At 40.5% G+C, this 19,443-nt stretch overlaps 1 protein-coding gene across 1 annotated transcript; it reads right to left on the bottom strand.

Annotated features, from left to right (window-relative positions):
• Window positions 1-2,863: 2,863 nt before the first annotated feature.
• Window positions 2,864-18,855, bottom strand: LOC117512818 (transmembrane protein 198-like). The gene is made up of 5 exons (XM_034173050.1): window positions 18,694-18,855; window positions 15,035-15,339; window positions 8,995-9,573; window positions 8,685-8,812; window positions 2,864-3,578 (listed from the first exon to the last, which is right to left on the bottom strand). The coding sequence occupies exons 2-5, from the start codon at window positions 15,186-15,188 to the stop codon at window positions 3,429-3,431; spliced, it is 1,011 nt and encodes a 336-aa protein (XP_034028941.1). The 5' UTR covers window positions 15,189-15,339; window positions 18,694-18,855; the 3' UTR covers window positions 2,864-3,428.
• Between the last annotated feature and the right edge of the window lie 588 nt (window positions 18,856-19,443).

The following is a 19,443-nucleotide window of genomic DNA, read 5'->3' as shown; positions in this document are numbered from 1 at the left end:
GTCACTAATGTTGAGGCACTCAATACAGGTACTGCATTAATTAAACCTACATGCTCTGCACTTTTTTATTTTTGTAGTGCAAGCAGTGTGAGTGGGAATTGAAATGTTAATAGTACAGCTGTAAGAAAAGGAAATGGGTTAGTTTGACATTTTGGGTACATGTACATGATGTCACAAAGTTCTCTGATCATTTTCTGGATTGAAAGATGGTTGGTTTTTACAGTTTGGCCCATAAGTATTTGGACAGTGATGGCTTTTGTAATATTGCATCTGTACAATACCACGATGGTGCTGATATGGGTGGGGGTCGTCAAGGTTTGCCAGTAGCATCGTGTTTGAGCTTTAATTAAAGGGGTTTCACAAAAATATTGCATTTCATGGAGTTGCGCAGAAGTCGAGTCTGGGAGCATGTGCCACGCTTCTTGGCATCCTTGACACCACAGAACCATCATGGGTACTGAAGGGAAACTGCCCAGCCAGACAAGCAGTCTATCTTTACATCTTGCTGGTACAGAGAAGGATATTTGTGAAGAAAAAAAAAAAGATGAAATTTCAGCTACGGTTTGTCATAAAGAATATGGGAAACTTGAAGCTAGGTTTGATTTATTTTATTGTGTAGAACTCTTGTTGCACTGTGCCAGGAAGCTGGTCATGCAACAAACAAAAAAATTGCACTATGCAGGTTCTCCAATATAGTATAGGAGTATAAGTTAATATGTCCTTCAGAGTTGTCCTGTCTTGGTGGCTTCCCTGTGAATCTTGGACTAACCAGTGATTTACAGTGACAGTTGGATGTCCCTGATACTAGGCCTCTGGAGAATTCTCTGATCTGCTATTTGCATTGTGAAGTAACTTCAGTTGTGTGATGCCTCTCTGGATTTAATGCAGCATGCATATCCCTCAGTGCTGCCGACCTCAGCAGCTGGAAAAGTCTAAGGGGACGTCCACATTTCACCTTGCTGGGACTGGACTGGGGTCTGCCAGGGTTGATTCCAGCTGTACTCAGGGTGGTTGTGTATTGTGATGAATGCAACACCTCACTGCATAACCTCACCCAAAAACAAGGGGAAGAACTGAAACGTTTAGTCCCACTAAGTTTTAGGATTGTGATGGTACCAGGATGGAAATTAAGTTCAAGGACCCAAAAGAATTGGACATCCAGCATCACCAAACATCTCTGCACAGTGACATCATGACTCCATAAGCTCTTCTCAGGCATCGCCCAATCTCAAAGGCAGATGACCCAGACACGATTGTCACTGCTGTGAAAGTTCAATGCGTAGTAAGCAACATTTGAATACACTCCTAGATCGTAGTCTTGATCCAGGACTATTGCAAACCAACCTTCTCAAGTGGTGCAGTCAGGGTAACCTTTGATTCTACAAAGATCACAGCATCACCCAAGAGGACAAGACGAGGTCAATAAACCTTTCCTTACCAACAAAATCACCTAAGCTATTGCTGCTGATTTACTCAGCCCTACCCAACTGTCAATGCAAGCACTGAACATATTCCTGACAAACGCCAGTGTTCACTGGAAAGTGAAAGTTTCTGCCTCTGCTCCGTACAGCAAATTGCAGTACATGTTTATTGACTGGCTATGATGTCTAGAAACGTGTTGGGGATCCCATAAATTCTCAGAATGACCCTGGGAGCAGACCAGTCAATTAAATGACCAATAAAAGTGGTAAAATATTCCTCACTGTAGTTTGTGCACCATAAAATGGGAAGTAATTGAGCTAAAGTCAAATAGTGTGACATGTTCTCCGTGAGTGTTTATGCAGTGATCCAGTTTCTTTAAATTCAAGATCAAATCAGAACTGAGGGAAACATCCATCCCTAGTGATATCTCAAAACCCATGATTGACAGATACCTGGCAGGAATAGATATTTGACCTTGTTCATTATTGCCCAAAGCAGACGGCTGAATAATATATTATTTCTTCCTTTGGTAGGTCCGTCTCTTGAGTTCTATATGTTCAGTATGTGTGGACGGTGTCCAGCTCTGGCTACAGCCGTCCCATCCTAATATCTGCACTTTGGAAGAACTTTCAAGGGAGCCTCAATGGAGCTGTTCACTCTGAGCAGACTGGGGCGTCTTATTTTCTGAAAGGTGACTACATGAGCAGTTTGTTTCATAATTTCACACAGGCTGCAATGCACCACTCTGCCTTTATGTTCTTATCACTGCTCACTGTGGCTTAAAGAATTCATGCCCTTGCACAGAAAACTAGGTATGGCGATACACTGGATTCAAACTCGACCGTGGGTTTCCTAAACTCATGATCAATATTCCCGGTAATGTGGAGTCAGCCTTGTACTTAAATAAGAACAAAAAACTGATCTGTTTGAAAGTAAGTGCAAGTCTTCCCATTTGTACCCACTTATTTGGAGGTTTTGTTTGCTGCACGTCACTTTGAGATGCCATGTCTTTGATTTAGGGTTCTGAGTACTGGCAGTGTGGGACGAAATGGGCCCGACTGACTTCAGTTCTTAGCCCAGACCTATTGGACGCTTGTTCCATGGGGGTCCCAGCAATACTGATGCTACAGTGACGTGGACTAACAGTCATACATGCATGTTCAAAGGCACATAGTACGGGCGGGTAAACCAACACTACTATGCAGTGGAGAAAGCATACCCCCAAACACTGCAACATACTGTACTAGATGCAGTGTGATGACTGAGCCACCAGGGGGCCACCAGGCATTCCTATTTCAACAACAACAATCCCATTAATTCTAGATACTGTTGAGTGTTTCTATAATTGGAAAACATTCATGTGTGATAAATATGTGTGATATTAAATCTGCATCAAATCAAAATAATTAACAGCTACACAACAGGATATTTCATTTTTTTTATTCATGCACACATAATTTAGAAAAGAAACCTTTTTCAATCATTCATCGATTCCTCAAACATTAAGAGGACGTTTAGATGACAATACTTAAGCATCAGTGAAATAAACTGTAATAATGCAGTGAAATGCGCTCATTGTTCTGCATTCTCTCCTAAACTAAATATCATTCATTTATTTTTCCATGTGCAAAAATAATCTGGATCTTCAAAACTGTTGTGCAGTAACCGAGGAAGTGACTCACTCTACCACCACATAGGTGCAGACCAGTAAAGTTCTTATTTCCAAAGTTATGTACAGCAATTTTCTGCCATAGATGGAAACATGCTGTAAATTATGTATTTACATGTTATTCCTGCATTTGTGTAGTCTGACACAGACAATGCTGTGCTCACTGCTGATAATGTTATTTTCTCTTCCATCCTTCACTGATAATGTCCACTCATCTCAAATCTACATGTAATAAATTACTCATGAAGCTGGTTTGGCTTTCAAATGTTGTGATTGTCAGATATGTCAAACGTTTCATCAAGATGTGCCCTTTACAGTTAGTTGATGCTGTGTTCATTCAAACCCTAAAGGCAGGCGAGGCGGGGGTCAAGGGCACCATGGAGCCCGTCTCAAAGTCCAAGTCAGTTCCAGTATGTGTGATGGTGCTGATGCTGCTGGTGGAGGACCCTGTTCCTGTCTGATGCTCCCGAAGGCTCTGGAGATAACTCTGAAAGCCAAACAGAAACATTCTTAATACATATGTGCTGTATTTTTACATTGTGGGAAGGAAAAAAACAATCCCATGTGGCAGTTTGTTTTCTGTTGTACAATGATGCATTCAGAGCACCCTGAAAAAACTGAGATGTGAGAAGTCAACCTTATAGAGGCTTGCTAATGATATTAAGAAATCTGCACTTACTTGCCATTAATTTTAATTTATGCACTAAAGAAAAGAAACACGTGTCCAAATAACATTTTTTTTGTGTGTGTGTAAAAGAACTACATTAGAATAAAGCCATGTTAGCCCAACAGACAAACTGAAAAAAGGGTTGGGACCTCCATAGAATGCAATACCGTTTACATGAGATGCATATTGGACTGGCAATCCAGATATGATGAACATATACTCACAAACCACATTAAATTAATTATGTGATTTTATTAATCTTGTCTGAAAATCCCTTTAATTTTTGTACAGTCATAAATATAATTGTGTTTCTATCCTTCCATTGTCCTTCCATAATCTTAGTGTTCTTGAATAAATATTGGTTATTGCTGATTTTTTTTTTTTTCTCCATTGATATGCATGTAAAGGGCCAGTTTTCCCAATTCTTATTTTTCAAAATCCATTAAAGCATCAAGCAAAAATTTTTTGGGGGGTGTCTGTACATTATTAGGGAGTTGAGGTGGAGGCTGTGGATTCCTACAAGTACCTCAGGGCTGTGGATGGACAGCAAAATGGACTGTAAAACCCACACCAACCACCTGTACAGGAAGGGACAGAGCAGGCCGTACTTCCTGAGGAGGCTGCAGTCATTTAACATCTCCAGGAAACTCCTGTGGATGTTCAAGCAGTCTGTAGTATCCAGTATCCACTTTTGCTCTGTGGAGTGCTGGGGGGCAGCACATCCAAGAAGATGGGCTGGCTCTGTGGTTGGCATGAAGCTGGACTCTCTGGTGACGGTGGCAAAGAAGACAGCACCGGGCAAACTGCTGGACATTATTATCACTTTACCGAGGCGTTGCTAGGCCGGTATCGTAGATTTACGTCAGCGCTATCTGGCTATACCCGCCCGCTGTGCGTAAACAAATGACATCATAGTGCGCAGCCCAAGAACTGTCCGCAGAAAACATAAAAAGTGGTTTTCTGAGCTGTTCCTGAGCCCACGAGGTAAGATCCTTTACACAATGATGTTGGTTTTTAATGCAGTGCCGCTTAAGTGTAGAAAGTTCTCCAGATTCTCTGAATCTTCTGATTATATTATGGACTGTAGTTGATGGAATCACTAAATTCTTTGCAATTGAACATTGAGAAACATTGTTCTTAGACTGTTGGACTATTTTTTTCACGCAGTTGTTCACAAAGTGGTGATCCTAACCCCATCTTTGCTTGTGAACGGCTGAGCCTTTTGGGGATGCTCCTTTTATACCCAATCATGACACTCACCTGTGTCCAATTACCTGTTCACCTGTGGAATGTTCCAAACAGGTGTTCTGTGAGCGTTCATCAACTTTCCCAGTCTTTTGTTGCCCTTGTCCCAACTTTTTTGAAACGTGTTGCAGGCATCCATTTCACAATAAGCAAATATTTGCACAAAAAAAAAAAAGTCTATCAGTGTGAACATTAAATATCTTGTCTTTTTGGTGTATTCAATTGAATATAGGTTAAAGAGGATTTGCAAATCATTGTATTCTGTTTTTATTTACATTTCACACAACGTCCCAACTTCATTGGAATCAGGGTTGTATTTTCTTGTTATAATGTCATTTGATATTTAGAAACGTTATATTTGCAACATTTTTGCTTTTTGATTATTAGTTCTGTTCTGTTTTCAATACCATTTGTTGCTTTTTTGTATGCCTTTTTGTCAGGGATTAAACAAAACCTACCAGACTGAATTTCATAATACTTGGTGGATAGTCCAGACAGTTTTGTCCTAATTGGTACCACCAGAGGGAGTAAAACAACACAATCCAGCCTTAGTATACTGTAGCCTGCATAAATATGTCCAAAAGGCTAATTTCAATTTCAGTTTGCATAGGAGACAAACAACTCAACAAAAATATAAACGCAACACTTTTGGTTTTGCTCCCATTTTGTATGAGATGAACTCAAAGATCTAAAACTTTTTCCACATACACAATATCACCATTTCCCTCAAATATTGTTCACAAACCAGTCTAAATCTGTGATAGTGAGCACTTCTCCTTTGCTGAGATAATCCATCCCACCTCACAGGTGTGCCATACCAAGATGCTGATTAGACACAATGATTAGTGCACAGGTGTGCCTTAGACTGCCCCCAATAAAAGGCCACTCTGAAAGGTGCAGTTTTGTTTTATTGGGGGGGATACCAGTCAGTATCTGGTGTGACCACCATTTGCCTCATGCAGTGCAACACATCTCCTTCGCATAGAGTTGATCAGGTTGTCAATTGTGGCCTGTGGAATGTTGGTCCACTCCTCTTCAATGGCTGTGCGAAGTTGCTGGATATTGGCAGGAACTGGTACACGCTGTCATATACACCGGTCCAGAGCATCCCAAACATGCTCAATGGGTGACATGTCCGGTGAGTATGCCGGCCATGCAAGAACTGGGACATTTTCAGCTTCCAAGAATTGTGTACAGATCCTTGCAACATGGGGCCGTGCATTATCCTGCTGCAACATGAGGTGATGGTCTTGGATGTATGGCACAACAATGGACCTCAGGATCTCGTCACGGTATCTCTGTGCATTCAAAATGCCATCAATAAAATGCACCTGTGTTCTTCGTCCATAACAGACGCCTGCCCATACCATAACCCCGCCGCCACCATGGGCCACTCGTTCCACAACACTGACATCAGAAAATCGCTCACCCACACGACGCCACACACGCTGTCTGCCATCTGCCATGAACAGTGTGAACCGGGATTCATCCGTGAAGAGAACACCTATCCAACGTGCCAAACGCCAGCGAACGTGAGCATTTGCCCACTCAAGTCGGTTACGACGAGAAACTGGAGTCAGGTCGAGACCCCGATGAGGACGACGAGCATGCAGATGAGCTTCCCTGAGACAGTTTCTGACAGTTTGTGCAGAAATTCTTTGGTTATGCAAACCGATTGTTTCAGCAGCTGTCCGAGTGGCTGGTCTCAGACGATCTTGGAGGTGAACATGCTGGATGTGGAGGTCCTGGGCTGGTGTGGTTACACGTGGTCTGCGGTTGTGAGGCTGGTTGGATGTACTGCCAAATTCTCTGAAACGCCTTTGGAGACGGCTTATGGTAGAGAAATGAACATTCAATACACGAGCAACAGCTCTGGTTGACATTCCTGCTGTCGGCATGCCAATTGCACGCTCCTTCAAATCTTGCGACATCTGTGGCATTGTGCTGTGTGATAAAACTGCACCTTTCAGAGTGGCCTTTTATTGTGGGCAGTCTAAGGCACACCTGTGCACTAATCATGGTGTCTAATCAGCATCTTGATATGGCACACCTGTGAGGTGGGATGGATTATCTCAGCAAAGGAGAAGTGCTCACTATCACAGATTTAGACTGGTTTGTGAACAATATTTGAGGGAAATGGTGATATTGTGTATGTGGAAAAAGTTTTAGATCTTTGAGTTCATCTCATACAAAATGGGAGCAAAACCAAAAGTGTTGCGTTTATATTTTTGTTGAGTGTAGTTGCTGAAATTTTGTTTAAAAAATAGATGCAAATTATTAGTTGAGGTAAAACATGATTTTTTAAAAAGGAATCATCCAGAATACTTCCTTTGCAAAGGAAAGAGCAAACCAGGTCAAGGTCAATTGAATTCTATGACTCCAGCTGATTACCTACTGCCACGTATTGAGATGACAGCTGTACCAGATATGTATATTTGTTATCTGTGCATGCTCCAAATATGGGAAATTTGTTCTGTAATGAGTTTACCCTTTCTGTGTGCGAAAAGGACTGAGAGCTTGTTTTAATTTATGGAGAAAAATGACCTACCTGTAAAACTGGGTTTGGTCTGCACACAGAAACGGTAAACTCAGTACAGAACGAAACTCCGGTTTGCATCTTCAGATAGTGAATATATAAATCTAGTATAGGGGGAACCTCAGTCCATGACACCTCCACCCCAGGCTGGGTTTGATTCAGAGACTGAAATGAAAACTTCATCTTCACCAACAAAGCTATCACCTCCCACCTATCCCAGATTCCAGAGAACTTTTAGGGCATGACTAAAACTGCCTCAAAAAGAGACACCTCTATTACTACTGCTGTGCTACTGTTACGGCTACTGGTACTTGCAAAAATGAAGTGGTAAAAAGTTCAAAGGAAATGGAAGAGAATAGAAAAGTATGACAACAACCTTTTAGCAGACTTGCAGATGATGATGCAGCACAAACCTGTGTCTGTCCTTTATTACTACTTCTACTACTACTACTACTACTACTACAGTGCTCAATAGCTTCAATCCCTGTATGTCAAAGTAAATGTGTACCAAGTTTGTCTCAATTCCGAGGTGTAGTTTGGACAGGAGAGGGATAAATATATATATTTTTCGGTTTTTACCCCAGATTGTACTTTTTTACCCTGTAAGTCAGTGCATTTCTGCTGTGGCTAGTAGAAACTATACATTTATAGAATTCTTATGATCACACAAATAGTAGGGCATACCTTTGAAAATGGAGTATTTTTAAATTTTGACTATTGTGTAATCATTAATTGACCCCTACATGGCTACAGCTACCCTTTCCACCAGGTTAGCATACTTTTTTTGTTGTTTGTGTGAATCAAGGGGATGCCAAAATGACAGTGACAGTCATTTTAGATTCTCCAAGATGGTACTATATTTCAAATTTGTTCAAGGACAGGGACGAGCAGAACATGAGACAAATCCCAGCAAGAATACATTATTTGTGGAATAGATCCAGAATAAGGAGTTGCTAAAGTAGGAAATTAATAAAACTGTAGAAGTAGAATTGGAATAGAACAGCAGAGCCAGAATCAGATATACAGTTGGAGGTCTGAACTCTCTAAGTAACCTTCTAGCTTATGTCTGCATCTGAAGAATTAAAAAAACCTACTAATAAATAGATAAAAATCAATGTAAAGCAAATATAAGCTAAAATACTGACCGGGGCTAAAACATCTCCAGCGTAGCGTTTCAGGAGTGGAGGCCGCCGTCGCTGATAAGGTTGACGTCTGCTTCTTTCCTCCTTATATCTGTGTTGCTTCACATGTTTCTTCTGCTTTTTGTTTGCAACTTTATCATCCAGCAACATAGTGAAGAGGTGAGGCATAAAAACAAGTTAAAAAGTTTTTTTCCGTTTACAAAAACTATATTTTTAGCTCCACAGGGTCCATTTAACATGAAGACAGCCTGAAACTGAATGCACCAGTAAGTGCAGACTGAAATGAGGCAAAGCAAAGCAAAGCGCAATTCACCTTCTGTGTGTGATGATGCTCCATTTGCTGTAAACTTCCACTGCACCAACACGCCCATCAGGGTCATAACAGGAGAGATGGCAGTGATCACCCAGTTGAACCAACACATTGGGCGCGGTGCAACTTGGCGAAACATTTCATACACTTGATCTGGCAACATAAATGTTCCCAAAAGGTAATCCATACACAGCATCACAGTCGCTGCTCCAAAAACAGATGTGGAGATGATGGTGAACAATTTCTGCCACTGAAGTGTAAAAACAGCAGTCAGGATGCTGGCAGCCAGAACGGCACTGAGAGGCAGCCACACTGGGGTAAGGCTGTAAAACTGTCCCAGAACCACCAGGAAGTGAAGGGAGAGTAGGCACCCCAACTGCAGGCCGCTGAGAAGGAGCCCCATAGTGGACACAAGCATAGTCATCAACCCACAGAGCACACCCACCCCCAGGCCGATCCCTGCCATTGCCTCTGGGCCCAGCTGTGCATCCAGCACAGGCTCCTTGTGGTACAACAGGAACAGTGCAGCTGATCCAGGCACAAAACCAGAGAAGAACATCACCATTTTCAAGCAGTGATATCCTGAAAAGGGGAAACAAAATATGGTTCCAGTTACTTTCTTAAATATTTCCAAGTCCTTAATTTAAAAGTTCACTTTTCTTTTATAGTACAACCCCTGGCAAAAAATTATGGAATCACCGGCCTCGGAGGATGTTCATTCAGTTGTTTAATTTTTGTAGAAAAAAAGCACATCACAGACATGACACAAAACTAAAGTCATTTCAAGCTTTGCAGGTTGGAGCCTTGTCATGGACCATTTTCTTCAACTTCCACCAAAGATTTTCAATTGGATTAAGATCCGGACTATTTGCAGGCCATGACATTGACCCTATGTGTCTTTTTGCAAGGAATGTTTTCACAGTTTTTGCTCTATGGCAAGATGCATTATCATCTTGAAAAATGATTTCATCATCCCCAAACATCCTTTCAATTGATGGGATAAGAAAAGTGTCCAAAATATCAACGTAAACCTGTGCATTTATTGATGATGTAATGACAGCCATCTCCCCAGTGCCTTTACCTGACATGCAGCCCCATATCATCAATGACTGTGGAAATTTCCATGTTCTCTTCAGGCAGTCATTTTTATAAATCTCATTGGAACGGCACCAAACAAAAGTTCCAGCATCATCACCTTGCCCAATGCAGATTCGAGATTCATCACTGAATATGACTTTCATCCAGTCATCCACAGTCCATGATTACTTTTCCTTAGCCCATTGTAACCTTGTTTTTTTCTGTTTAGGTGTTAATGATGGCTTTCGTTTAGCTTTTCTGTATGTAAATCCCATTTCCTTTAGGCGGTTTCTTACAGTTCGGTCACAGACGTTGACTCCAGTTTCCTCCCATTCGTTCCTCATTTGTTTTGTTGTGCGTTTTTGATTTTTGAGACATATTGCTTTAAGTTTTCTGTCTTGAGGCTTTGATGTCTTCCTTGCTGTACCAGTATGTTTGCCTTTAACAACCTTCCCATGTTGTTTGTATTTGGTCCAGAGTTTAGACACAGCTGACTGTGAACAACCAACATCTTTTGCAACATTGCGTGATGATTTACCCTCTTAAGAGTTTGATAATCCTCTCCTTTGTTTCAATTGACATCTCTCTTGTTGGAGCCATGATTCATGTCAGTCCAATTGGTGCAACAGCTCTCCAAGGTGTGATCACTCCTTTTTAGATGCAGACTAACGAGCAGATCTGATTTGATGCAGGTGTTAGTTTTAGGGATGAAAATTTACAGTGTGATTCCATAATTTATTCCTCAGAATTGAGTGATTCCATATTTTTTTCCCTCTGCTTGGTCTAAAAAAGTAACCGTTACTGACTGCCACAATTTTTTTTCTTGATTTCTTATAGTATTTCTTAAAGCCAGAAAGTTGCCATTTGAAATGACTTTAGTTTTGTGTCATGTCTTATTCAGAAGCAGCAGTGGCCAGATCGAGGCTTTTGAAATGACTGAAACATACCAACAAGCTCTTTTCAAAGTACATTTAACTTCAAAACCGCATACAAAGACAGCAAGTGAAGGAAGATGTGTCTTCCTTTTCTACATTTGTACACAAAACTTTCCACATGGTTGTGTGGACTTAATTTGAGTTTTAGAATATGACTGCTATTAAACAATCTGAAAATAATTGTTTATTTATCTGGAAGGAAACAGTCTCTCTCTCTCTCTCTCTCTCTCTCTCTCTCTCTCTCTCTCTCTCTCTCTCTCTCACACACACACACACACACACACACACACACACACACACACACACACACACACACACACACACACACATACAGAGAGTCTTCACATACTGCATGCCTTCTGCCATGCTTTCTTTTTTTCAGGTAAATTCATATAAAGTCATTTATGCAGAATTTTTCCAGAGGTATGACCTCGTCATGGGAGTTTTGGCACATAACCACCACTTTTTCTGTGTATATGACTGAAAATGTTATTGTTTCCTACAATAACATTCCTAATTCTACAGTTGTAAACCTGTTCTGTTGTATATACTGTAAAAGTGTGTTGTTTGATCCACTTTTGTGATTTACCTCTGTGTTTCTCCCTATCCACCAGGTCGTTATTGTAAATAAGAATTATTTTTCTTAATAACTTACCTGGTTAAATAAAGGTTAAATCAAATCAAAACATTGAAAAATTAAGTGTATACCGTTCCAATTTAGTACATTTCTGCATGCTCAGCAGTTTTGAGTTGGAATCGCATGTCTCCCTCAGTGACAACCACACCTGCTCCTAATTCATCATGAAACCAGCATCCTTTAGCAATCCAGCAGTTAGCAGATATTATGGGATATATAGGCAAAAGCAATAGTGCTTTTTGGATTAATCTGGTGCATCAGAGCTCACCTGATTTTACAGAGTTTATTCTCATTACATGCCCTTTTAATTTGGTGAGTTACAAGATGAAAGCATTCATTGTTTATGAGTCATTGTATTAGCAAACTGGAGGGGATGGACAAGGTTGGGTAGGGTTACTTTGAAATGTAATCCAAACGTAATCAGATTACAAGTAATCCAAATGTATGTACATACATTCATGTAATCCACATGTATTCTTTCAAAGTAATCCTACCCAACCTTGGGGATGGAGTATAAGGGACTATAAGTTGCACGTGTTGAAACATGCCTCTTGAAGAGGGAAACAACATACAAGTTGCGCCAAAGTATAAGTAGCACCTTTTTTCTGTGTTATCAGCTCTTTAATTTGAAATATTTTTGCATTGTTGTCGTGTACTTAAACGTGAAACCATGTTTTCCCAATCCCAAAATTTGCATCATTGCATGCATGAGTACAGGTCATTACAAAGGAATCTTCTAGTGTTAATTCATCACTAATTTGAGTGCACATGATTTTTTTTTGGAAAAATCAATGGCAACACTTGAGAAGTTGAGTGAGGACTCACACCATCTTGGTGTCATGAATCAAAACCTTTCCTGACTCAATCATCAAAAGTGCATCTGCGTGTAGTGAAAATGTTGAATGTGTTGAAATATTTATTTAGCTCATCAGTAACATTCATGTCTCTGGACTGTTGGCCATTGGGATGGAAAGACACCTGGTGTCATGAGGGCCCTGGACAGAGGTGTTTAGTGATGCCAATATCTGTAGGACAATGAAGGTCCAATTAATTAGGGTCTGTGCTTCCTGTCTTATTGTATTACTGTATGGTTCTAGGACTTGTACACTAACTAATGACCTAAGGGGGCGAGATGTCTTTGGTAGTATGTCTCTTAAGAGGATCCTGAGGACACATGATTCCTTGTTTCGGTCACAGTTTGTGTTTGTTGAGTTTGTGTTTGTCAGTGAGAACACAGACAGAAGGCCATGTTGCCTCATTTTGTTTTCTTTGGTAAATATTTGTTAGCTGGAACACAGACATTTGTTAGAAAGTAGAAAGTCCTTTCCAAGATGCAAAAGAAGCCTTTGTCACGTTTTGCACTTTAAAAGCAGTGAGATGTCACTGCAACAGGTGGAACTTCAAGTCTGCTGCTGCCAAACTCAGAGAGAACCCATCTGCCTGCTCCTGCTTATCCACACTAAACCCCTGGCTGCTTCCACACACCTGCCATCAGAAATGTAATCCGCCAGGGGAGCCGACTACTTAAAGTGTGAAACAGCCTGAACAGGAAGATCTCCAAATAGTGACAGTGAGGACCACAGTACCTTAAAAACTACAAGCTGCATCCATCTGTATTAAATGACATTTAGTTCCATCGTCATAATGTGCAAAAATTGTTTAAAGTTAAATATGCTTTAGATTTCATGTTTAACACAAATTCTGTGTTCAGAGAAAGAGAAAGAGAGAGAGAGAATGTGTCTCAGTTTGAGTGAGAGTGTGAATGAGTCTGTGTGTTTGCCCCGCGGTAGACTGGCAGCTTGTTCAGGGTGTACCTCACCTCTCACCCAATGACCCCCCCACATCATCCTTAATTGGAGTAGGCGGGTTTGGAAATTACTGAATGAAGAATAACGAACACATACGAGGTCTGTTAGAAAAGTATCGGTCCTTTTTATTTTTTTCAAAAACCATATGGATTTGAATCACGTGTGATTGCATCAGCAAAGCTTGAACCTTCGTGCGCATGCGTGAGTTTTTTCACGCCTGTCGGTTGCGTCATACGCCTGTGAGCAGGCTTTGTGTGAGCAGTGGTCCACCCCTCTCGTCGGATTTTTATTGCGAATAAAATGTCTGAACGATTTGGAGCTTTGCTGCATCAAATTTTTCCAGAAACTGTGAGACACCTCCAGGTGGACACCTTTCGGAAAATTCAGATGGCTTTCAGGGACGATTTTTTGGGGATTACACAGATTAAGGAGTGCTCCAGCCGGTTTAAAGACCGCCCACAGCGTCTGAGAGCGCGGCGCACTCCGAGCGCCAATCGACAGGCTGAAACCCCGCTGAAACAACCAGATCATTTCCAACGTGAAGGCTTTGTTGATCCGGGATGTCGTCTGACTTCCACAAAAATGGCAGAAGACGTGGACATCAAGACTTTTTCGGCACATTCCACTGTTACAGGAGTTTTTTTCATGGAAAGAGAAGCGGAGGGATGTGCCACCATGCCGCGAATGGCGTGGGACAAAAGCACCTCTGTGTTGGTCTCACAGGACGGCTTTCAGATGGCTTTCAGACAGCTTTCGGTGGCTTTTCAGTCGTGTGACTATCCGAGAAATTGTGAATGAGCTGGACATGCCAGGACATGTCCTGTGAGGCTTCATCATGGCGTTGCTTTGCGCCATGCGGCTCCACCGCGACGTGCAGAATTCCTCCGTACGTCTGTCTCAGTGTGACGAAAAAGTGCAGATGTCCACGTCTTCCGCAATTCCTGTGGAAGTCAGACGACGTCCCGGATCAACACAGCGTCAGGTGTGGAAATGAACGGCACATTTCACTGTTACAGGAGTTTTTGTCATGGAAAGAGGAGCAGATTTGATGTTTTATTACTGGGCAGAGATTTAATGGTTAAAAACTTGGTGTCAGTTACAAGCTCAGTCATGTTGTCTCTTGTCTCTCTTAAAATATGGCATCAATTTCAGCTTCACTTCAAATGTGTTTCTGTTTCTGCTCTTGGCTCTTAATCACCTCTTTCCACCTTCCTTCTTAGATGCTGCATTTTATCTATGGGGTAAGAAGGGCATTAAATGTTTCCATGATCTTTTTAAAGGTAATAATGTTGTTAATCTTACTGATTAAGAATACCCTTGATTGGAGTAAGCGAGAACAGAAAATTAATGTCAACGACAAAGTAATTTTCTATCCAGACCAAAGCAGCTCCTTTGCATTTAAAACAACAGGTGCAGAATCAGATGACTTCTTAGAAACTTGAAATTTCTTTTCTTACTTTCTTTTCTAATTTTTAAGGATGCATCACGTCAGTGTTTCTGTGGAGTATTTAATTGTATCTACAAAACGACACCTGAGGAGCAATGCTAGCTTTCTCTAAGTCTCAGTGTTGTTATAAACTACTTACCGAATAAGCAGTACACGAGGCCTAACGTGAGACACACAGAGCAGACAGTAGATGGGATGACTTCATACTTCTTAGTAATCTCTAATGTACAAATGTCCACTTCGGCTGCAGCGGCTCGCGGCTCCTCAGTCACATAGAGGGAAGTCACCGCCATTGTGGAGTTATTATCCCTGTTATTGTGTTTTTGGTCTGGATGGTGTCTTCACTGAAGGGAGGAGGATGCTGGAATGTTCTGCATGTGTTGTCCAGACAAAGAGGAAAATCCTGAAGGAAGAATTTGCACTAAATCATTTCCTGTTGTGCACCTGCAGAGAGAGAAGAGTTGTCAGCTCCATGGAAACTGCAAACACAGTTTCCGCTCCGGTTTTCCTGTGCAGAAAGTCCAACAAAGCACCCGTGGGTCCATATTTGCAAAATATTCCTTTTATTTTGTTTGACTTGAATAAGTCATAATACAGTCAAATGGTGCATGCTCTCCAGAGGGTTTTAATATATTGTTTAACGGAAGGATTTGTCTCTCTCTTTCCCACGACCAAGTCATTGTACAGTTTTCAGGAACTGTGGAAGGAAACTGGGGATATCCTGTGGGTTTTGCTTCTTGTTCACTTGTTGCTAGGTCTTTTGTTGAAGAACAGGACACATATGAGGGAAAGACCTGATGGCTCACTGCCACCATCACACAGACATATTGTTTAGTTCATGTGGTTAAGTACTATGTTGTTACTCAAAGGTGATGCATTCAAATGCCTAGAAAAGGAGGAAGTATGAACTTTGTATCTCCTACAAATGATAATACATAATACACATTTACTCAAGCAAATTGAATATATCAACCTTAATAATTGCATGAATATTTTCATAAATGTGTCCTAACATGCCTTATAAATCAGCTTTCCAGTGTAGTGCAATTGTGACAATATTAATATATTGCTGATTTTTATTATAGCAAATTTGTTTTGTGTCAGAATGAAGCACCGTTAGTACTGTGCAAAAGTTTTAGACATTCAGATTTTGATTAAAAATTCAATGTTTGATGCATTTTTCTTTATCAATTGGTCAAACAGAAGATTAAAATAAAATAAAAAAATCACCAAATATTTTTTTATCCCAAAAATTAAGATTTTTTTCTTTCCTGTTTCTTTGAGGAAATGAATCATTCAGGGTCACAAACCTTCCCTGATCCCCCAGTAAAAATAATTAAATATACAGCAGGATTTTCTTATGATCTGCAGATTATGTAAAAGAAATCACAGTTTTATCAGCTAATAGAAAAGATTTTTTAAAGAAATAAGTGTTGACATTTTTTCCTTTATATCTATAATAATGGATATTTTAAAGCTTTTCATTATTGAAAAATTTAGGGATACCAAATGTTTCTGATTTTTGTGCTGCTGCATAATATGCAGTAGCATAATCACTATATAAATAGTGATTATAATATAGTATAGCATTAGTGTACTGTCAATGATCAGGCTCTATATCAAAGAATTACTTTTTTCAGCCCCATGAAAAAGATACTGAGCCAAAATCAATTCAATCAATCAATTTTTTTTTTATATAGCGCCAAATCACAACAAACAGTTGCCCCAAGGCGCTTTATATTGTAAGGCAAGGCCATACAACAATTATGTAAAACCCCAACGGTCAAAACGACCCCCTGTGAGCAAGCACTTGGCTACAGTGGGAAGGAAAAACTCCCTTTTAACAGGAAGAAACCTCCAGCAGAACCAGGCTCAGGGAGGGGCAGTCTTCTGCTGGGACTGGTTGGGGCTGAGGGAGAGAACCAGGAAAAAGACATGCTGTGGAGGGGAGCAGAGATCGATCACTAATGATTAAATGCAGAGTGGTGCATACAGAGCAAAAAGATCAAGAAACAGTGCATCATGGGAACCCCCAGGCAGTCTACATCTATAGCAGCATAACTAAGGGATGGTTCAGGGTCACCTGATCCAGCCCTAACTATAAGCTTTAGCAAAAAGGAAAGTTTTAAGCCTAATCTTAAAAGTAGAGAGGGTGTCTGTCTCCCTGATCTGAATTGGGAGCTGGTTCCACAGGAGAGGAGCCTGAAAGCTGAAGGCTCTGCCTCCCATTCTACTCTTACAAACCCTAGGAACTACAAGTAAGCCTGCAGTCTGAGAGCGAAGCGCTCTATTGGGGTGATATGGTACTACGAGGTCCCTAAGATAAGAAGGGACCTGATTATTCAAAACCTTATAAGTAAGAAGAAGAATTTTAAATTATATTTTAGAATTAACAGGAAGCCAATGAAGAGAGGCCAATATGGGTGAGATATGCTCTCTCCTTCTAGTCCCCGCTAGTACTCTAGCTGCAGCATTTTGAATTAACTGAAGGCTTTTTAGGGAACTTTTAGGACAACCTGATAATAATGAATTACAATAGTCCAGCCTAGAGGAAATAAATGCATGAATTAGTTTTTCAGCATCGCTCTGAGACAAGACCTTTCTAATTTTAGAGATATTGCGTAAATGCAAAAAAGCAGTCCTACATATTTGTTTAATATGCGCTTTGAATGACATATCCTGATCAAAAATGACTCCAAGATTTCTCACAGTATTACTAGAGGTCAGGGTAATACCATCCAGAGTAAGGATCTGGTTAGACACCATGTTTCTAAGATTTGTGGGGCCAAGTACAATAACTTCAGTTTTATCTGAGTTTAAAAGCAGGAAATTAGAGGTCATCCATGTCTTTATGTCTGTAAGACAATCCTGCAGTTTAGCTAATTGGTGTGTGTCCTCTGGCTTCATGGATAGATAAAGCTGGGTATCATCTGCGTAACAATGAAAATTTAAGCAATACCGTCTAATAATACTGCCTAAGGGAAGCATGTATAAAGTGAATAAAATTGGTCCTAGCACAGAACCTTGTGGAACTCCATAATTAACCTTAGTCTGTGAAGAAGATTCCCCATTTACATGAACAAATTGTAATCTATTAGACAAATATGATTCAAACCACCGCAGAGCAGTGCCTTTAATACCTATGGCATGCTCTAATCTCTGTAATAAAATTTTATGGTCAACAGTATCAAAAGCAGCACTGAGGTCTAACAGAACAAGCACAGAGATGAGTCCACTGTCTGAGGCCATAAGAAGATCATTTGTAACCTTCACTAATGCTGTTTCTGTACTATGATGAATTCTAAAACCTGACTGAAACTCTTCAAATAGACCATTCCTCTGCAGATGATCAAAAGACAAAACAAAGCTATAAAACATAAACAAATGCAAGCTTTCTAAATATCACACTTTCTAAAACACTAACAGTCTTCATTGGGATCTTATATCTTGCTCAAGATGGTATAGAATCACTTTATAAGCTGTTCTCACAGATCCTTAAGTCAGCAAAAGGAATTAAAGAGCTTTAGCAGCTGAATGATCCTGCTGTCCTCCTGTAGAGGTGAGTATGAAATATGCTATTAATTAACACTGGTACAGTATTGAGCATGAAAATTACAATTTTATGTGGTGTTGAAATGTTTCAGGGCATTTACTTTATAAGACATAATTTTTGCATGTCTAATTCCTCTGTGTGACCAATCAATTACTTTACAAAATTATAATAACAGCTATAAGAATCTCACATGATGCCTGGTAGTAAACAACACAAAATGAGGAAGTCCTGTTTCTTTATCTTACCTGGAATGAGGCATATCTTCAGATAAACATTATCTCATTCAGAAGCAGTGACTGGTTGGTCAGGCGCGAGTGTGTGTCTGACACAGTAAGTCCCTCATCTGTGCTCCTGTGAACAGCTGACGCTAACAGAGCGACCATCTGCCCCCAGCGACACCATCAGGCTGCTGCCAAGTCCAAGGCCGAGGGTGTAACTCTCACCACCCGCAATCCTGCTCTGCCTGTACATGACCAAACTTTAGTATTTATTTACATTAAACAACAAAAAAACACATTATTTTAAAAACACCAATGTGTCCATACCATAAACTGGGTTTCTATAATGAACCATCATACAGTATATTCAAATATTTAAAAGTTCTTATGCCAGCAACGAAGCATTGTCACTAATACACAGCTGGTGAAACAATGACTCTGAGTGCGTGCAATGTGTGTGTGTGTGTGTGTGTGTGTGTGTGTGTGCGTGTGTGTGTGCTTGCCTATGTGGGATCTGCATGTACATATATCTACAACCTTTGACCCTTTGTTCCTTTTATGACATTAGAGATGCATATGAAAGGAGAGAACACAAATATTATGGGAGAAAAGTTTCACGGATATGAACTACGCTGATTTGTGAATCGGTTGATTGATTCGGTTGAGTGTCTCTGTTGTGCTGCTACTTCTGCATCTTCGAACTCTTGCAAATTTTCAAAGATCAGTGTGAGACTCTTGTGCATTTAGCACAGGGATGTTCGTGCTTAATCGTTTGTT

The sequence above is a fragment of the Thalassophryne amazonica genome, chromosome 6, assembly GCF_902500255.1.
Source record: "Thalassophryne amazonica chromosome 6, fThaAma1.1, whole genome shotgun sequence".
NCBI lineage: Eukaryota > Metazoa > Chordata > Actinopteri > Batrachoidiformes > Batrachoididae > Thalassophryne > Thalassophryne amazonica.
Note: the sequence above shows the minus strand (reverse complement) of the source record. Positions and strands in the feature narration are given on the sequence as shown.